General features: G+C 43.8%; 1 protein-coding gene across 1 annotated transcript in view; it reads left to right on the forward strand.

The window, feature by feature from the left end:
- The first annotated feature begins 3477 nt into the window (after nt 1-3477).
- GRIA2 (glutamate ionotropic receptor AMPA type subunit 2) overlaps nt 3478-14843 on the forward strand; it is a 116549-nt gene continuing 105183 nt past the window's right edge. Inside the window, exons 1-2 of the mRNA XM_084856348.1 lie at nt 3478-3571; nt 4322-4462. Coding sequence (XP_084712474.1) covers nt 3478-3571; nt 4322-4462 — 235 coding nt within the window. The remainder of the gene's footprint in view (nt 3572-4321; nt 4463-14843) is intronic.

Consider the following 14843-nt stretch of genomic DNA (forward strand, 5'->3'; position numbering starts at 1 on the left):
AAGGGTGAGTACTCACAGCTCCAAGGCTGTCAAGCACAGAAGATATCCAGAAATGTCTGTTCCAGAAATGGAAGACAAAACATACCAGGCACAGACTTCAAGCAGGCATGCTGTTCTGGCATTTGCCAAATGCTTTTTGCATAATTGAGCAAGCTCAGCCCCATCTCTTGGAAATGTAACATCCCTTTCACACAGAGAGGCAAGTTCCAGGATTTTCCCAGGGCAAGAACACTCCAGGGCAGTCTCCTCATAGTTCTCTGATGGCAGCACTGAAAAAAGGGGAGGGCTTCCCCCTGTAAGGATAATCATAGCGATTGGGTGAAGCTTCAAGGGCCAAGGGATGAGAGAGAAGAGAACTCTCCATGGAAGTGAAGCTGCCCATGGGAGCCAATCATGGGATTCTGTCCATGAATATCCCATAATTTTCCCTGCTCAAATCCAAGAGGAGGACAGCAATGATGAGAACATGGCTGATGGGTGCAGTCTTCCTCAACATGGTACCATCCAAATGTTTCAGACTTCAACTCCCATGATGGCCCATGGTCAGGAATGCTGGGAGCTGTTGTCCAAAATATCTGGATGGCACCTGGTTGGGGAAGGCTGGATTAATGGAATGACTGTACTCTTTAATCCCTCTCCTTCCCTGCTAGAATCTGAAGGGGACAGCACGGCCTTGGGGAAAAAGAAACCCCTTGGTTAGTGCAATGGCTGTTAACACAAGATGGTTAACACAATTACATTTACCCTCCTTTGTTGTCAGGCTGCGCCCAGCCCCACAACCCATAATGGAGGAGACTCTCCCTGAGGGATCCACCTCTTTCCTTTCATGCTCCCCCTCAGAAGGGGGGTCAGCTCCACCAGTGGATATTCTGCAGATGTATAGGTGTCAGCAACATGAAGAATCCTGTAGCGGGCACATAGGGTGGGTAACGTGCCTCCTGAGAGCTATATCTATATCCTCCACTGTTGTTGTTCTGTAAGGAATGTCCTTCTACTAGGAAGGACAGAGAAATTAAGCCCAACCCAATGGACAAGAACATAGGTGTGGTCTCCTTTTCTTTAAGCTTCTCTGCCCACAGGCTTCCACTTGAACTGCTGGGTCACACTGCCTATTAAGTGTGTGTGTGTGTGGGGGGGTGGACTTCTAGTTGGCTGGCAAATCAGGGAAATAAAGAGAATTAGTGGTACTTCCTGCTTTCTTGTTATTCTATGGTGACTGTTCTCTCCCTCCCCCCTCTTTCTCTGAGTGAGAAATCTGTGCCAGGTGCCTGATCCAGTAGACAACGGTTTTCCTGTCTTTATTTCTTTGGAGAAACACACTCATAGAGAAGGAGAACTCTCCAATGAGATTTAGCAAGTGAGGAAAGAAGTTGTGTCCTAAAAATGAATGTAATGAGATATTTGGACTGGCCTTAGTACTCAAACATTATAAAATTTCATTGCACTATGAAATTTCATTACACTGTGCCCTAAATAGCATGCCATCTTCTTGTTGTTTTAAAGTATTATTCAGGTGATTGTTTATTGATTGCAATATAATCTGGAATGCAATTTCCCATTTTTGTAATTTCAGTTTAGACCTTTGAGGAGGTTTTTCCACAAGTAAATAGCAGCTCAGTGATGGTAATTATTCCCTATGACTAATTTTCAGTGCTGTGTTTGACTATGAATTTCTTTTCCACCAATTTTAAGGTACAAATTAAGATCCAGTTCATGTCATTTGTTTCAAAGTAGCAGCTTTCTTTTTAGGATGTCAGGTGAGTTGCTTGTGTGAGACTGCACCCACCCCATCAAATGTCATTTATTTATATTAAAAGCGGGTATAGCATATTGTAAAGTTTCAATTAGGTATACAATATAAAACACTACAGCAGTCAAATCACAAAGCAGATAAAACTCAAAAGATAATAACATCCCATTCTAGACAGATGGGGGGCTCTCTCCAATCCCCAAGACTTTCTGCTGTCGCAGGTGCAATTCTTATTAAACCCCTCCTAGTCTGGTGCCCCACAGCAACTTACTGAGTGCACCTGTGGATCTGTGACAATGCCTTCATACGATCGTGGTGGTCATGTGCTTGAATCTACTAAATGCCACAGATCAATGTGGGTGTGTATGTGATGAATATATGTAATTAAATGTGCAGGCATCTATGGTGAACATTATTCGTGGCTTTCCTATGAAGAGCATCATACTCTAGTTAACTATTTATCAGGAAAAGAATGCCGCTGAGTGTCACTTGCGGGGGGGGGGTCCCCCCTCCGCTTTTTTAATTGTTCAGGGCCAGAATTTGGTCTAACTGACTTCGTTAAAATATTCAGGAAAACAGGATCCTATTGGCGGCCAGTGATCCCTTTTCATTTCTCCTTCAGGCAGCTTTCTCCAGTACGCCAACGTACTGGAGAAAGAAAAAAATGAAGACGATTAGCATATGAAAAGCAAGCCAGCCTCTCTTCCTCCTCCGACCAAGATGCTCCTCGAACCGTCAGATATGGGGCGGAGGAGGAGGAGGAGGAGGAGAGAGAAAGAGAGAGAGAGAGAGAGAGAGAGAGAGCAGAGCTCTGGAAAGCAAGCAATGTCTAAGTTGCATCTGGCCTCCGTTCTGTTTTCCTAGCCCAGAAGCCTGTTCGTACTGTAATAGATGTGAAGGGGGAGGCAGAGAAACCACGACTGCCCTGTGGTGTGTGAGAGAGAGAGCGGGGTGGGGGGGGGGGGCGCTTCGCTGCAGCATTAGGGGGCGGACTGGCTTTTGAATAAGCGTCGTCCCTCCGCCTCAGTGGCGCTGTCCCCGGTGCTGAAAAAGGACAAGCAACTCGACGAGCTGAACCGCGCAGCGGCTGTAGCATCCCTGCTCTTCCAAAGGCGCGGCGGGCACGCGCGTCGAGGGCCTGTGCAAGGCGCGCGAGGAGGGAGCGGAGGCGCGCTCGTGGCGGGCGGGCACGCGCACGCCGTCTCTCTCTCTCTCTCTCTCTCCCCCCCCCCTTTCGCTTACTGGCTCGGGGTGTGTGCGTGTGAGGGTGAGAGAGAGAGCGTGAGTGTGTGGGGTGTGCGCGCGTGAGTGTGTGTGCATGTCGGTGTGTGTGTGGCAGAGAGGGGCGAATGTGTGGAATTGCCTGCGAAGGAGCTGGATGTACCGGAGCGCCTGGACCACAGCAGCAGCAGCAGCAGCGCTGAAGCCTGCATCCCAGCCGCCCGAGTCTTCCTGGGGCTGGCCTCGGGACCACTGCAGCAGCGGGCCAAAGCTCCCCCCGCCCGCCCACTTCCTCTCTTCCTCGTCTCTCCGCTGAGGGCTCCTTTCCAGCTTGGTCCTTCATCCGCTCGCCCAATATGCGGAGGATCTAATTTGCTGAGCGAGAAGCGGGCAGGGAGGAAGGAGGCGGCGGCGGAGGCGGAGGAGGAGGGGGAGAAAGCGGCGGCGGCGGCAGCGCCGGCAGCAGCGAAGGAATATTCTGTGGCTTTGTGGATGCTCTACTTTTCATGGCAATGCAAAAGATTCGGCAGATTGCTCTCTTCCTGGCTCCTTTGGTTTGGGGACTCATCTGGGGGGTCTACTCAAACGGCATACAAATAGGTGAGTGACCTCTTTGGAGACGGTCTTTTGCCTCCCCGCCATCCCTCCCTAAAGAATTCTTCCTCGAACGGAGGCACTTTTTGTATCCATTCACTCCAGCAGAAAAGGGTCGATTTAAGGCTACATGCCTTCTTTGCCGGAGTGAATGGATGCAAAAAGTGTGTTCGATTGAGATCATCTCATCATCTCCGCCCACCCCGTTTTATTTTTTTTAGTTATTCTAACGACTTCTCTGCCTCCCATCTTCTCTGTTCCTTTCCCTTTGAAAGCAGCTAGCTCCTTTCGCCAAACCAGTTCAAAGGCTTTCAAAATACCAAGAGTTTCGGGCTTAACCGGTGTACAGATGACATTTGCGTCCACGTCCCATTGAGATCGAGTTGGGTGGGAAAACAAAACAACCACCGTTGATCTGAATGGATCTGGATTGCACCCTTGGTGGGAGGAAAGCAGCATGCTGTGTGATATCCACAAATTCCCCACCCCCCACCCCCCGCGCGCCTCCTCTGCCAAACCCAACCGGGCGACTCGATCTCTGAAATAGCCAAGTACGGCTGAGATGTTAGAAGATCATCCTTACGATCAATGAGTCTGGAGGGCAGCCTTTTGAGGAAAGTTCCAGGGCTCAGGAATGAAGGGGCTTCCCACCCCTCATCCCTTAACAGGCGCCACTATCACCAAGCCTGTAGCACTGACACCCTCTCTCTGTCTGTGTCCCTTGTCCTGTTTTTATGTGTGTTTGTCATCCTACAGGGGGGCTCTTCCCCAGGGGAGCCGATCAGGAATACAGTGCATTTCGGGTAGGGATGGTTCAGTTTTCCACTTCGGAGTTCCGACTGTCACCCCACATTGACAACCTGGAGGTGGCCAACAGCTTTGCGGTCACCAATGCTTGTGAGTAATGAGTGTCCCATTCATCCGGATCTCCTCTTCTGAACCCCTTGGCTCCTGAGGCATGGAGGGAGGGACAGCAGGTGCCTTGTGTTTTAAGTAAGGCGACAACTGTGTGATCATGACTTTGGCATTTAACTCCTCCAGAGAAGCTGGTAGAGTTCAGGGGAGGTGGCGGGGAGGAAATTAAGGGAAGCAGTGTGCACCCACCCAGCTGCATTTGCCTCTGGAGGACCGTCGCACCATTGCCTGCACAGGGCGGTCCCTCTCTCTTCCAGCCCCTTCAAGCCAGATTGTACCATTTGTTTTGCAAATTGACTTAAGACTTCCAAGGATATTGCTCTGGCTCTTAAAATGTGTTACATAAGGTTGGCTGCAGCAGTGGCTGATGGTGGTATTGGGAGGACCCCACCCTGCCCATATCGGAGGCCCACATGGGCCCTTGCCTGAGTGGGTTGGTGGGTGTGCTATTTACCTGCATAACTCTTGGGCTAAATTCCACCCCAGCCCTTTGTGCTCTGGGGTACTTGCTTATTGAAGATAGGTCTTTCCTCCCTCAATAAATTCTTTTGAGATACAGGGAGGGGGCAAGATCGATTTCCCTTCCAAGAGATGGGAGCATTTAGTGCTCTATCTTTCCACAGCCTGGGCATGAGGGCATTGGCAGTGAAATCCTCTCCACCCCTAGATGTGGTAGATTCTCATCCCTTTCCACCGTGCCACTGAAAAGTGCACTGGGAAGCTTGGTATTCATGTCTCCACCTTTCCTCTGAATAGGATTATGAAAGGGTGTTGAGAAACAGCCCCCTGTGCCACTGGGCCGCATTTTCTTCATGCAGAATGGCACACGTGTACAGGAGGAGCTGGAGTGGGCAAACGAGGAGGAGCAGGGAGATATGATCAGAGTGCCCCTTGTGGTGGGTCATGTCTTATTGGCTGGCTGGCTGGTCGCACATGGCCCCAGACCATATATGCCAAACTTGCCCGCTGCCTTGAGATGGCTGTCTCAGTCATTCAAGAGGCCACTTGCAACATATGCCTCCTGCTAAAAACAGACATCTAATCTTAAGGCTATCTCAACCCTTGAGGCCTATCTCAGTTTAGTCATAGGGCTCATGGCAAGAGGTTGCTTGAGAAAGCAGCAAAATAGCTGCAAGTGGATTGTATTTGTTAGGTCTGAACAGCGATTGCTGCAAGAGACACTGATCAGCCATTTTCCTTCTTGCAATTCACCATATTAGAATTACACTGCCCCCATCCCTCTTCCAATATATCACAGCAGTTTAGGGAACCTTTTCTTGATTTGTGGAGGAAAGTAATTGGATAGTAAGCACAGCATAAGTCCAAAATGTGGGGCAGAAATGGCTCTCGCCCATCCAACATCCCTGCTATGGGGAGCATTGCTTTGTTAGAAGAGCTGTCTTGCCTGACATAGAGTCAGATGAATTTTTAGTATATACAGTGTGCCCATGTGACTAGCCTTCCTTCTCTCACTTGGCATAGTCTTGATATTCCTCTTTTGTAAGGTTCAGAGGGTTTTCCAGCAGACATCAGTAATAGGCACAATGCAGCTATTACAAGGGTGAAGTAGCAAAAATAACACCATAGTAAAACCATATCTGAAATTGCTTTCTTTTCCACCAACTTCCTCAGCTGAAGTATACATCTCCTTAAGGGATAGATTTGACAGGACAATGAATGGTTGTGGCTACCAAAATCAGAGGCATGGTTATTTTTTTTTTGTTTAAATCACCCAAGTTATGATAGGATGGCTTTCTTTCTTCTTCTTCTTCTTCTTCTTCTTCTTCTTCTTCTTCTTCTTCTTCTTCTTCTTCTTCTTCTTCTCTCTCTCTCTCTCTCTCTCTCTCTCTCTCTCTTTTTTTAAATCAGCTTAATAGGATCTCCTAAGCTGTTACCCCCTTAACATACTGGTGGTAAAACTAGTAGGGAATTTGTTAAAAAGGACATCTGAATTGTTGCACTGATGCACTGAAATGGAATTGTGAGAGATTCTTGTAATTCTTGTAATTCTTGATGCTATGAACTAATTTCTGCTTGTTTGTGTTGGTATTGAATTAGGGAAAAGATACATCTTACAAATTAAAAGTAAAATGTGTGTGTGTGTGTGTGTGTGTGTGGGTGGGGACACCTACTGAGGTGATGGCCTGAGTAGAAAAATCACTGCCAGCTAAGATAATTAGAATTGCAATTTGTCATACTGACTTTAAAGGAATGCATGCCATTTTGTCATTTTCTGAGAAGGCTATTGCCAAGATTTTAAAATCCAGGAGCAGTGGGAAGACAAGAACTGTGATGTGCCCACATTGATCTGAATGCACATCCTACACATCCAGATGATTAGAGATTTGATAGCCAAATGCAGCTTTCTGCAATGAAAATGCACATCGCATCAAGAGTAGCTATGTTATAGCAGAAACAACCCTGAGCCTTGGCATCTTAAGAACGGAAGACTGTAAGGATCTGGATCAAACCAAAGGCCTATTTAGTCCAGCATTGAGTTCCCACAGTGGCCAATAAGAAGCCCACAAGCAGAGCATGAGTGCAAGAGCCCTCTCCAGCTCGTGTTCCCCAGCAACTGGGATTGAGACATACTGCCTGTGACACTGGAGGAAATATACAGCCATGACTAGATCTTAGGGACTAGCCATTTTATTGTGGCAACAGCCTTTGTAGGCAACAGTCTTTTTCATCACATGCATGAATATTCATCTGATTAAATGGCTTCTACCTCTGAAATCTCACAACATACTAAAATGGGTAGTCTTGAAGGTACCACAGGATTCTTTGTTGATGATATAGAAATAGTCTTCAAGAAGATAGCTGGACAGGTGACATAGGGAACTTTTGGCAACTGAGATTCTGCTTGGTTTTGAATGCAAAGGTGTTTTACATTTTTAGTGGCTCTCTCTCTCTCTCTCTCTCTCTCTGTGGGGATCATACTGAGTACACACTTTCTGTTTTAAGTGCATCATCTAGGATTTGTTTCAGGCAAGGTTCAGCTCTCAAACCAATGTTCAGTTTCCTCAGACATGTGAATCTGACTAAAATAAGAAGGCTTTTGAACATCCTCAGAGTGGATTTTCCTCACTTCTACACTTCTCTTTTCAGGAGGGGGGGGGATTTCTCAGAAGGAATGAGCCTTGCTATCTCTTTCAAGGAATAGAGGTGCTGTCAAGAGCTGAAGAACTAATAAGCCACTTGGATAATAAGGGACTATTAGGTATACATTTGGAAAGATCAGGAAATGGAAAACTACAAACCACTCAAAATAAAAAATAAACACAGAAAACCTTTATGGAAACAGAATAAATGAAGACACATGGGAGGGGTGGTGGATTTAGTATGGAGAAATAGACATGCTCTAACAGTTTCATCACAGGACAGCATAACAAACGGACACAAATTACATTATCAGTTAATTTCCTTCCTTCCTTCCTTCATAGATTTATATCCCACTTTTCAGGAAAAAAAACCATTCTCACCTAGCAACTCACAAAAGATTTAAAATTATAACAGTAAGATGTTCTGTAGCAAGCACAGGTATTACTTGATGTGATGGTGGATGATTTTAATGTCTGAGTTTGGTGAACTGTTGTAGAGAGAAGGCACTTGCCAATATATCCAATCAGGTTTTATAAATGAATCTATTAGCCCAGTGGAGTGATTTGTTATTTATACAGCAGCATCAGTGTGCACATGGTGCTTTAGCAAATAAGAAAAAGACAGGTCCCTGCCCCAAGGACCTTACCATCACACAATGAGGAGAACAGAGGAAAGGGGATGTGATGGAAGGTGGGGAAAGATCAGGGTAATAATAAATCAATGTGAGCAAATGCAGTTCTAGGTAGTTTGACTTTATTGCCTTTGGGTCTGGATGCTCCGTTTATGCAAGAGACTTATAGAAAAGGTGGATTTTAGGACGCGTTTGAAGGAAGTGAGAGATCTGGCACTATGTTCACCTTCGGGAATAAGAGGCAGCAAGAGAGTCATCCTTAGAGTGCCTGACAGTGGTAGTGTTGGAGGGAGGTCATGGACAGAGATATTGGGAAATAAGGGGAAAGACAGGTGGGAGTAATACCATGGAGAGCTTTAAAGGTTATGCATTTGTGTTGGATATGGGAAGGGATTGGAACCAGTGGAGGAATCTGAGAAAGGGGTGCAGCAGCTGTGATGGAAGTATAGATTTCCCCTGCCTTCAGGAGATTCCCTATTTGCTTCAGTGGAAGCACCATATCCATGCACAAAAGACATAACATACTGGCTTTCAGTACATCATTCTACTCTTTATTGATTCCAAAGAAATAAAGGATAATTATTTTTACCTCCCACTCTAATGTATTTTGCCAGTGCTGATTAGATGAACAATGAGACTATGTATTAACAGGAGAGCTTTCACTACTGTATTTCATTTTGAGATTTGTGTTTTAGATTTAAGTGTTCTGTTTTTCAGAACACTTAAAACTACATATATGTTCCCAAAATGTTGCCACGTGAGCTACAGTCTACAAACTGCTTAGTCCAGTTGGACTAACTACTGGGGCTGCTCTGGAGAAGCAGGTTTAGAGATGTAAAATTTCCAGAAATTTTGAGGCCAGGGGAAAAAAACTGGGTTGGGGGGGGCGAGATCGGAAATTTTGGAAAAATTGAAAAATAAGCAATACTTTTTTTTTTTAGCACTCTTTACAGATCTAAAGTCACTTTGTTGCTTTAAGGGAGCCTTCCCCAACCTGATGCCCTCCAGATAGTTTGGACTTCAGCTCCCATCAGCCTCAGGCAGCATGGCCAATAGTAAGGAATGCTGGTCACTGTAGGCCAAAACATCCAGAGGGCACCAGGTTGGGGAAGGCTGCTTTAGGATGCAATCCTAACTAGATAAGCGGCCACCTCTGACCTCGGAGGCGACCGCCTATCCAAAGCAAGGCAGGAGAGGCACGGGGGGGATCATTCCCTCTGTGCCTCTCCTCCCTTGCTATTTTTCTCTAGACAGCAGTTTTCAGCTGTCGGGGGGGGGGGGGGGGCTGACCAGGAGAGGAAGCTGCCATATGACACATAGGTTGTGTTGTATGAGCAGCTCTGCTCTCCCCACCCCAGAACGCCCCCCAGCTCTGCCCCTTTTCAGTCTTTCCATGCTCCTCTTACGAGCATGGAGGATGGGGCTTCTCCGCGCTGCCTCTGATGCAGCACAGAGAAGGGGAGAAGTCAATTTTCTGGGAACTGACCTCAGAGCATGGGCTCCTAGGTCAGTTCCCGGAAATAAGCATATCCTATGGCCGTCTAGACAGTGTCTGGTGGCCATAGGATTGCTCTGTTAGGAACATAAAGCAGCCTTTCTGTTCCTAAAGCTATTTTATGTATGACTTAGTTTGCTCATAAAATTAACATTATATTTTAAACTTTTAAAAGTAAACTCAGTAAATTTGTAATTATTGTCTGAATAGATTAGAACTACATTAAATGACTGCTGCATCAGAAACACAGGACTCTATAGGACCCTACATTTACTGTCAAGAATGCACAGTGGTGACTTTACTCACATGTTGGGAAACTGAGCATAAATGTCTATCAGTAAAATATACTTTAGATCAATAATTTTAATATGGAATGAAAGAACTAACTGTGCAGGGAATCTTACAGAGAGGATTAAAAATATTTTTCCCCATAGCTTCATTATTTCAAAACATTTTACATCTCTAGTCCTAGTAGGAATGTGTTCTTATTACATAGTTTTTAGAAATCATTGGGGACAGGGGAGTAAAGGCTGGGTAACTAACAATATACACATACTTTGTCTTAAATTCTAAAAGAAAATATTCCATAATCCAAAACTCTTCAATTTGTCAGTTGTTTTTTTTTTGTGGAAAAAACAAAACAAAAGTGGTCCTCAGAAAAAAGAAGGGGGAAACCCCATTTTTTTCTGAATTTTTCAGGCTCCCCCCCCCCCGGCCCATCAGTGGGTTTCTCACCGGTTGTCTATGCTTCATATGCCCATAATGTTTAGGTTGTAATTGATTGGTAATTAATCTGTATGTCCCATATCTCATTTTAATAATATAATATAGCCAGTGTAGTGTAGTGTTGGACTTGGGCCAGGGAGACCTGAGTTGAAATTTATTACACGTTAATACTAATAACTCAATGTCAATTTAATTTAATGTTATGTTTTCCTCTGGTGGTGATAGCTAACTAAAAAACTTTATGGATCCTTTTTATCCTGTCCCATTATCCCTCAGAAGCTATTCTTGCTACTAACATGCTGTTATAAATGTGGTTGCCTTGTGGAATAAGTAAGGAACTTCTTTGAGTATTTATTAGTTAAGATGAATTAGGGATTTCCATTAACCTTTGTAAAAGAAATCATTTGGTTAAGAGCTGCTATCAGTAAAAACAATGGTGGCATATACTTCCAAGAAGCAGGTGAGATCCTTGGCTTCTATGTGTGTATATGTCTCAGTATCTTAACTGTGACTTCTATACCTGTCAATAGCAGCACAGGGATGGAACGGACATCTGAGTAGTATAGATTGCCAGAAATTTTAGTCTTGCTGTAATATAATAAAAGCAGAGCTAGTAATATCACTCCAATGATGCATTGCAGTAGATAAGTCAATGCACTTACTAAATGGTTTATGACGATTTCACATTTATTGCTGTCAATAATATATAAACAGATAGTAGGGGCCAGTGTAAATCACAGCCTAAGCCTTCCTCAATTAACTCCCTACCAAAAGGCGTCATCTTAGGGCTGGTTGATGAAACCCATTTCTTGATTACTGTTGTCTTGATTACATGACTGACAGTTGTGACTGACGATGTTGCTCCTGAAAAGCATGGCCTTTGAGATGACATCAGCTGATACGAACACTTCCTAGATTGTTAGTGGTGTTAGATCTGTGACAGCCTATTCCTGCCTGCATTGTCACTACTTGATATTACAGTTATCAAATGATAAACATGCACAAGTGAACAATTCCTGCGATTGATTTTTTTTAAGGATGCCACAAAGATAGCCACACCTGAGCAGTTTGTACTAGCAATGTTCCTTTGAAGTCAAACTTTAATTCTGTCCTAACCACACTTAGGAAATTCTGTCCTAATCACACTTAGCAGGAAGCCCGTCCCAGTGAACTCACTGGGACTTACTTTTCAATAAATGTATTCAATAAACTGCAATACTTTTAATAGACTTAAAGACCTTTTCCTGACCATTTTCATATCCTTTTCCCTATGAGGCAAGAGGCTTCATCATCTAACTTTGATATATACCCTATAGGAAATATATCACTCTTCATCAAGGGTGGTTTTACAACAAGCATATTTTTTTTAAAAAATCACTAAAACACTTCAAGAATAAAACAAACAAACAGCAAATAAGAACCAAAGATATAAGTCTAAATCCAACATAGAGGTAGTCATGCTTAAGCCCATTTATTTCAGTGGGCTTAGATAAGCTTAACTCTGTGTTGGATTTAGGCCATAAAAGCCAAACGAACTTAAATTCTGGCAAATGTCCTTATAGTTGGTAACAGTTGGGAAAAAGATCAAGGAGAAGAAGCCCAAGAACTTGTGAAAAGCATGGGTTTTGAGAAGAGATTTGGCACCATGTAAATAGTCTGATATAAGAGGCAGCAGATCAGGAAACCTTTATAGGGCAATCCTATGCACATCTACTCAGATGTAAGTCCCACTGAGTTTAATTGGGCTAAGTGTGTATAGGACTGCAGACTAAGAGTAGCTGCTTAGCCTAGAATTTGACAGTATTTAGTAATTGACATGCAATGATATTTAGGTATTTCACTATATCCGACAGCTGGAAGCTTGCTTGCATTCATATTTTATGCCTGCCAAAACAATTAAGACTTGCTAACAGGATTAAAGCACACATTTTTAAAAAATCAAGGAAAATATGTTAAAGAAAATGTGGCATAATAGTCTTTCCAAATATTTCTCTCTCATTGGCTTATGAATGCCATTACTAAAACTTGGCAAAGAAAGAAAGAAAGAAAGAAAGAAAGAAAGAAAGCTAGCCCAGTTATCTAATATGAAACTGATCATGTAAAAATTTTAAGTCTATTATTAACGATATGTAAATAAGGACAGCAATAGCAGAACTGGCAAAGGATTAGTATTTTAAAATGCTACTTTTTCACAAGGGGTCTGTGCTACTTGGGCACTGCAATTGTATAGACACTTACCTGGAAATAAGTCCCATTGAACTCAGTGAGACTTCATAGTAGACATGCACAGGGTTGCACTATAAGAGTCCATTCAAAAGATTGCAGGCAAAAAGGCATCCACGAGATGGCAGAGTGCTCTTAGCAATAGAAAGGTGGTTCTGAACTTCTATATCATCCAGCCAGACTGATGTGAATGTACAAAAGTGTAGGCAATGCTGTCTCTGTCTGTCTGTCTGTCTGTCTGTCTGTCTGTCTGTCTGTCTCTCAATCATCTATCTCATGTTTACAATATAAGACATATATTATTATTTATTTATTACATTTATATCCTGCCTTTTCTCTAAGGAGTCCAAGGCGGGGTATATGATCCTCCTCCTCTCTAGTTCATCCTCACAACAACCCTGTGAGGTAGGTTAGGTTGAGAGTCAGTGGCTGGCTGAAAGTCACCCAGTGAACTTCATGGCTGAGAGGGGACGAGAACCTGGGTTTCCTGAGTATCAGTCCAACCACTACACCACACTGGCTCTGTACATTTGAAATATAGGATGTATATTTATATGAAGCATAACTGAAATATGTTTTAAAATGGCTTTATGGAATTGCCCTAAACTGCATTTAAAATGTAAGGAATAACAATCTGAGTCAATGAAAAATAAGTGATGTGTTCTTTCTGTGCCTGCTTTGCCTTGATACCTTTGTGAATATTTTGTACCTTTCTCAAAATGATGCGGAAAAATCACTAAAAAGATGGGTATGTTTGGCAAGAGAAAGAAAGCATTCATGAAATGTGCACAGACCACTTCGCTTAGCTCTAGCATTTGACAGTGTTTAATCACTAACATCCGATGGTATTTAAGTGTTTTACCATATCTGACAGCTGAAAATTTGTCCCAAGTTCATATTTTATGCCTGCTGAAACAATTAAGAACTGCCAATAGGAGTAAAGTGCACATATTTTGAGGGAAACTATGATTGAATATTCAAAACTATGACTGAATTTAGCTTAGCATATCAATGTAATCGGCAGTGTTTGATTTGCTGGCATCTGGGTACAGGAATATATGAAATTAACCAATAGCAGCATACATTTTTGGACTTGAAGTCAATTGTCCACTTCAGTAAAGTGAGCCTTTTCATCCTTTGGACCCCAAGGTAAGAGTGCTCGCTCTGAACAAGCCAGCCATCTTCAACACATTCCTTATATGGAACAGACTTGTAGCAGTTCAGAACATGGTGGCAACAGCAGCCCTATTCAGGCATTCTAAATGTGTGAGGAGGGAGGCACTCCAGCATCGCTCCCCTCCTCTTGCATTTCCATTGAATTTTCTGAAGAGGAGAGTCTCTGGTATACATGGAGGTTCTCCATGTAATTGGGAACACTGGAAAATCAAGGTTCTCCATCATGTGGAGAGCCTCCACACAGGAGCCTCCACAGATACAGGAGGCTCTCCTCTTCATTCAAAAAGTTGCCCTCCATGAATACAGGGTGACAGAAACATGTGAGGAGGGGGCAGGCCTACAGCACTCCCCCTCCTCACACGTTTAATGTACACAGCAACAGAACATCAGAATAAGGCTATTGTTAGCTTCTCTTCTGTCCCCAAACACTTCCAGTGATTTCCAGAATGCTTCCGGGTACAACTCAAGGTGCTGATTTTGACAAATGCTAAGCAAAAATTATACCCCTCGCCTGGCAGGTTCACAATTCCATTTGCAGACAGTGAAATCAGTGCACTGCTTATTTTTTCTGAGGGTATGGTGAAATTTCTGAACGTTTCAGTGTGGAGGGTTGCTTACCAGTTGGCAGCTTCCTATTTCATCCTTTTTTTAGTGTCCTCTTTTAACTCCTCCTTTGTTTTGTTTTTATTTTGTTTCGCCACCACAAACAGTGGCACCAGCACCGCTCCCTGAGGTATGGCCCCCTACAGGCAGCCATCATTCTTCATGTGTTGTGACATAATGTCATTCCAAGTGGTATTCTGAGGGGAAAAGATAATGGCATCTACTGGAACCACCAAAGCAGCCGCCCCACAATTTTGGGTCCACCTTTGACTTTGTTGCTTTTGACCCTAATTTCAAGCCAACTGCAAATTTTTGGCTTAGCAGTAGTCTTAAAAGCTCAGGCAGAGCAATCCTATTGCTTCTCAGATGCCGCCTGAGGAGCCATAGGATGGTGTGGATTCTCCCCC

The sequence above is a fragment of the Heloderma suspectum genome, chromosome 5 (assembly GCF_057233095.1).
Source record: "Heloderma suspectum isolate Gila_16-S chromosome 5, 16-S_ref, whole genome shotgun sequence".
NCBI lineage: Eukaryota > Metazoa > Chordata > Lepidosauria > Squamata > Helodermatidae > Heloderma > Heloderma suspectum.